Here is a 6,000-nt window from a genome sequence, read left to right as displayed (position 1 = left end):
TCTTTTTAGGTGCTCTCCGAGGTACTGAAATAATACAATCCTGCCAGCTGCTTCTACTTCTCAGTTAAACCGCGGACTTTGCTGAGCCCCATGTTCGTTGATGGGTATGCTGTTTAGCACATGGTAAAATAATACAATAAAAATTCAATAATATATTGATGATTATTAACATTTTAGAAGCATTGCTTTCCAAGAAGAAATAAAATATGGGCAGAAGATCAACTAAATTCTGTGCAGCAAAGATATGATGGCAATTTTGTCCACAAGAGCTTACCATTAACTGGTCTATTCCTCACACTATTAGTTTGTAAGGCTAAAAAAAGACCTACAACCTACTGTCTTAGTTCAATCTACTGTCTTAGGCCTCATTCAGACGAGCGTGCACTTGTGCGCACGTATGTGCTCACAAAAAACGCGCATCCACGGACGTGGCAAAACACGGGTGAATGCAGTTCCATGCCCATTGCCTTCAATGGGGCCGCTGCTGCTGCCAGCAGCGCAATTGAAAGCCAAGGGCTGCCGGCAACCCCTGCAGTGATATTTGGGGAAGGGCTTTAAATATAAGCCCTTCCCTGAAAATCATCCCTGGCTTGTGTAAAAAATGAAAAAAATATATACTCACCTCTCCGCTGCTGTCGGGGCTCAGGCGCATCTAGCCGCTTGATCTCCCGGCAGTGTAGTGAAGTTCTTTCAGCAGGCAGGGATTTAAAAGCCCTTCTCTGAAAATCACTGCATGGGTTGCCTGCATCCTATCGCTTTCAATGGGGCTGGCAGCAGCGGCGGCGGTCTCATGGAAAGCAATGGTAGAACATCGCAATCCTCTGCTACAGCTGTCACAGCTGTGGCAGGGGATTCTTTACTCCCGCGGGGAGTCCCCTTGTCACTGAATACTGTCACAGTGCTGCCACAGTGTTCAGTGACAAGAGGGCTCCCCGTAGGGAATTTTGACGCTATGCACGGACCTATGCATGCACGCATGTCCTATGTTTTGCAGGTACACGTGTTTGCATGCCTGTAAAACACGAACATGTGAACACAGCATAGGAAACCAATGGTTTTAATAGACGTCTGGTTATGTGCGCGCAATTGTACACACATAAACACACTCCTCTGCATGAGCCCTTACAATGTTGATCCAGAGGTAGGCGGAAAACCTCATGAGGTAGAAGCCAATTTTTCTCATTTTAGGGGAAAAAAATCCTTCCCAACTTCAAGTCTGGCAGTCAGAATAACTCTCTGGATCACCAATCCCTTTGAAGCAATTAGTAATTTAACATGTAATATTATTACACTCAAGGAAGCATCCTGGCCCCTTTTGAACTCAGTGAGTTTGCGATCACCAAGTTCTCTTGCAGAGAGTTCCATAGTCTCACTGCTCTTACAGTAAAGAACCCCCTTCTGTGTTGGTATAGAAACCGTCAACATGAAATCTGGAAGAAGAAAGTCCTATTTGGGGACATCATTTAGTAGGATGCTGTGTGAGTGAAGTGCTGGTTGATTTCACTCTTGTTACAGGGCTTGTTGATCCTCTTATCTCTAGTGTGGCTGATTTCCACTGCCTTTGTTTGCAAACTTGGTAGTCTCTGTGGAATGGATGCCTTGGGATGACTCATACTACCTTGTAGCAGAAATGTGAGGCAACCCAAGTGGGTCCTGCCTTGATTGCTTTTTTTATGGTATGTATATCCTTGAGGCTATGTAGAGCAAAGCAAGTGAAAAAATTGGGGTTGTTAACAGGGAAAAATGCAGTTTTTTTTTTTAAATGAGGGTTTCCAAATGTGTTGGTGCCCATGCCAGATATATCAAAATTTCTCCTCCAAGTCCTGCTGCATTCTTATCTCCTGTTTTCAAACTCGTTGTTAGGACAGCTTCTGTGACCCATTGGAGGAGATCAGCTGACCACTCTGCTCAGCCTTATTGCACAAAGGAGTGTCTGTTTGGTTTGCCTTTTTAAAAAAAACACTTTTGGTTTCTGCACTGTGGTGCAGTTGATGGCTCTGACAACATGTGTTCTATCCAATATTCCCTGTTCTACTTCCAAGTACCTAGTTGTAGACCAGTCTTGTCTAGTCTGTCCAGTCTGTATGTCTTGCTCATTAGTTTTCTGGTCCAGTCTTTGTTTTCTAGTTTGTGGTTTCTCTGATCTTTTCTTGTTTCTGTCTGCTTTGGGTCATTCTAGCATTTGCGTCTTTAGCCTTTTGTCTGGGTCATAGTGCCCTTTCTTTCTCAGGGATATTGTTTTAGACAGGGTCAACCATAGGGACAACTTAGGGTGGATTAAGAATAGTGGTATCTGGTGTTGAGGGACAGTGTCATGGGCAAATTAAAGAGAGATGTAGGGAGAGTCAATGTTAGCATCTGCACTTCTCTGGTTGTTATTTCAGTTCCATAACATATGTTCCAGTGTCCACTGTCAGTTTTATTACAGTCATTAGCATTAGCATCTTCTGGTTACCATCACCCTCTGCCTCTCTCACTCATAGTCTACGGTGATGATAGGGTTAATATTGATATATTATATATGATGGTTAATATCTAATATTTCTGGAGGTTTGGGGTAGTTCAGTGGTTAACACGTAATAGTATATATTTTACTTAATGTTTTGTACTGAACTACTCAGAGGGCGGTGGGGGGTTCTAGCTACTAGGAGCCCCCTGTAAATTTGCCCATGAGTAACGATCTCTATATTTATTAACAAGGAATTAAATTTTAAGAGGTCTATCTAGTCCAATGTGATGCATACTTAATTGATAAACAGCAGGCTGGATCTTATACTATTAGTATCTTTACACATGACACAAACCAACAATAAAAACAACATATTCATACAATGTATCACTTTGTAAGCTGAAAAGTATTGATGCCACCCATTCCCCATTACATGACTGCGATTTTTAGAAGCTCTCCAATGATAGATTCTTTTGAGGTGGTAAAGACATATTTAGTGATTTTGTCTCTTCTCAGGAGCACAAGGTGGAAGCATTGCTTCTCTCAGCTGATTCCTATGATGACAGCTTGTCTTAAAGTTTGCGGCAGAAGGGAATCCTGTAGAGAGTAGGTGGTTACTGTGAGAGGACTGCCTTTTCAATGAGGATGGGTTCCCCGGTGAGTGAGTGGGTGGCTGCTGGTCTTTTAACTCATTGCTAGACAACATCAAAGCTGCAGATAATGGAAAGGGATGAGCTGACCCTGAACACACTGTTTATAAAATTACCTATAGGCTGAACAGAGAGTATAAGGAAGCCTCCAGGGCTGATGCAAAGCAAGAAGAACATTGATTGATCAATATTTTGGACATGTGCAGTATAGTCTAGGTGAGTGGTCTCCAACCTGTGGCTCGCCCCTGTTTTCAGAACTACAACTTCTACTATGTAGTGTTCCAGCAGATGGAGAACCTCAGGTTGGAAAGTACAAGTCTAGTTAAACATTAACCTCTAAGGTGATGTGGGACTATAAGCACTAGGAACCCTTACTCAGGGCATGCTTATTACACAATAGTAGTACTACAGGTTGACTATCTTGGGCTATGTAAGTATTCAATATCAATATCCTCATTACTGCACATGTAGATCAAATGTGGCACAACTACAACCCTACTTGCTAACTATAGTACAGCAGTGCATGCTGAGAGTCATATATTTACATTAAAGTTATCTGACCATTAAGATATATTTACAGTATTTTTTTTAACATGGTAGAACTACAAGTCCCATCCTCCTCTGCCCATGCTAATATCCCAAAGCATTCTAAGAGTCATATATTCATCATACCCTAGTTACTGCTTGGCATGCAGTAGATAAGCAGATGTATATTTAATATTCCTCTGCAGCAGTGATCTTGAGAGTATGGAGAAACTACAAACCCCATCATTATTTGGAGATCTTGACTAACCTTAACTGCTGTAGGCATAAGAATACATTCATGAGTTAATCAGGTATTCCTCCTATGAGGCAGAGCAGTGTGGATATGGACAGGCAATGAAGAGGTTACATAATCCAGCTGCAAGACACAAGCAGAGGGGACTCCTGTGCGCAGAGCTGTTCATTTCAGGACCTTGGAGAGCAAAGAAGGGCTTGTCCCTGGGAAAGTCAGATGAACAGGGGAGAAGAAGACTAGGTGGGAGGTGTGCAGGGGATGAGTGGGGGCAGGAGGAGGATGAGAAGTGCTGCTAAGGATGGCTGGGAATACTGCTCCTTCATCCATCGCTTCTTCTGATGCAATAGCGGTTGGAACCCACTCAGGACCATGAGGACCTTTCTCCATGAACGACCAGGAGCCCTGGCTCTTCCCATCCCTTTATTACCCTGAAGCCCCCTACAGCTTTGGACCACAGCTGCTATGACCATGGCAGGGGGTCGGAGAGGACTGGTTGCTCCACAAAATACCTTTTTGGAGAATATTGTCAGGAGATCTAATGGTAAGGACCTAAAAAAGGCACCCCATATGTCCTCATTGATATTCTATATTGGTATTAAACTAGTCAGTAATCCTTCGTTCTATTCAGTGGTTCACTTCACTCAGCTTGAGGCTTCTTACTTTGCTCTTTAACCCTTTAGCAATCAGCAAGGCTCAGCAATCCTGTTATAACTCTATTGCAATACCATGGAATGTGTTCAATCACCAAAATGAATTGTTAATTCTTGCACTTTTGGTCTGCAGGTATTTCAGGGCTCGTAGACTATATGAAGAAGATGGATTGGTACAGGAGTGAGAATTACATATTTAGGGGTTATAAAACCCTACTAATGTCATTTAGTCCTATATATGACCCATAATCATATAGGATCACTATATTCTGCCCAGTGCTTGCTCCACAGATTTGACAAGTGCTTGAAGTGTTTTGTTAATAGAAAGATCTCATCTTATAATCAGTGCCTACAACTGCATACTTTCAGATAGAGAGACTTTATTACCAAATACCCATGCACTTTCTATCTGGTTATCTGGTTTTAAATAGCCAGGTAGGCTAGTGCAATGCTTCAATGTGATTGTATTATGCTGATCACACCATCAAAGATGTCCCACATGGGTAGTTTACTCTATACTGCAGGTATATACCTTCTCAGGGTGCCCATGCTCTGTGTGGACCTTCTATGTCAAAATGATGAGATGCCACCTTAAGTTGTTACTAAGCTCCTCAGAATGAACAGTGATACCAATACAATATTTTACCTGTTCTTGAGATGTCTTAATGCAAAATTAATATATTTTATAGGCTGGTTATCCTATGATACTGAAGTACTATAGCGTAAAAGCTGCTGCATACCCCCAAGCAGGTCACATTCTTCTGTAGACCTATCATTCTTTGATTATTGTTCTTCTCAACTATTGATGCAGAATCCAGTGTGTTTTCCAGTAGTGCTTCCTTTCTTAGTAATGTTATAAAATCTGTCATCTAACCTTCTAGTCTCATAGACAATTGTCTTAGTATGTGAATTCCTTCAGTGCAGACAAAGGTCTTGGAGTCTTGGTAGGGCTTGCTGACACTTGTCAAGTTCTATAGATGCTGCAGAGTTAAAAGGTGCTGTCCATTGTTTTTCCATATATACATATACTGAAGATCGTTAGAGTAAATGGATGCATAAAATATTTATGACCCATCCATAAAGCTTAATATCTTACAATGTACATTGGTTACGGACGCTTAAGTTGTCTATTTGCTGTCAGGAGGTATTAAACTGTTAGGTAAATGTGCCTGCAACATCAAGATGTGCGATTAAGTCAGATGGTATTACCATATGAGACATTAAAGAAGTATCTATCTATCTATCTATCTCATATCTATTTATCTATCTATCTACCTATCTATCTCATATCTATCTATCTATCTATCTATCTATCTATCTATCTATCTATCTATCTATCTATCTATCTATAATGAGGGTTCCATAAGTGAATTATACTTCAGATTAATTTAGGTTTGCTCAATCCTGAAGGAAGTATTGCATAAAGATTCCCAAGATGCATGGGGATTTGGTGTAAAACGTCATTGGATGGCT

General features: G+C 41.3%; 1 protein-coding gene across 1 annotated transcript in view; it reads left to right on the top strand.

Moving 5' to 3' along the window:
- The first annotated feature begins 4,339 nt into the window (after positions 1-4,339).
- The window catches only part of KCNH1 (potassium voltage-gated channel subfamily H member 1), a 348,715-nt gene continuing 347,054 nt past the window's right edge, over positions 4,340-6,000 (top strand). The window contains exon 1 of the mRNA XM_066594506.1: positions 4,340-4,418. Coding sequence (XP_066450603.1) covers positions 4,340-4,418 — 79 coding nt within the window. The remainder of the gene's footprint in view (positions 4,419-6,000) is intronic.

This window comes from Eleutherodactylus coqui, chromosome 3, assembly GCF_035609145.1.
Source record: "Eleutherodactylus coqui strain aEleCoq1 chromosome 3, aEleCoq1.hap1, whole genome shotgun sequence".
NCBI classification, from domain to species: Eukaryota; Metazoa; Chordata; class Amphibia; order Anura; family Eleutherodactylidae; genus Eleutherodactylus; species Eleutherodactylus coqui.
The sequence above is the reverse complement of the archived record's forward strand: the minus strand, read 5'-3'. Positions and strand labels throughout refer to the sequence as shown.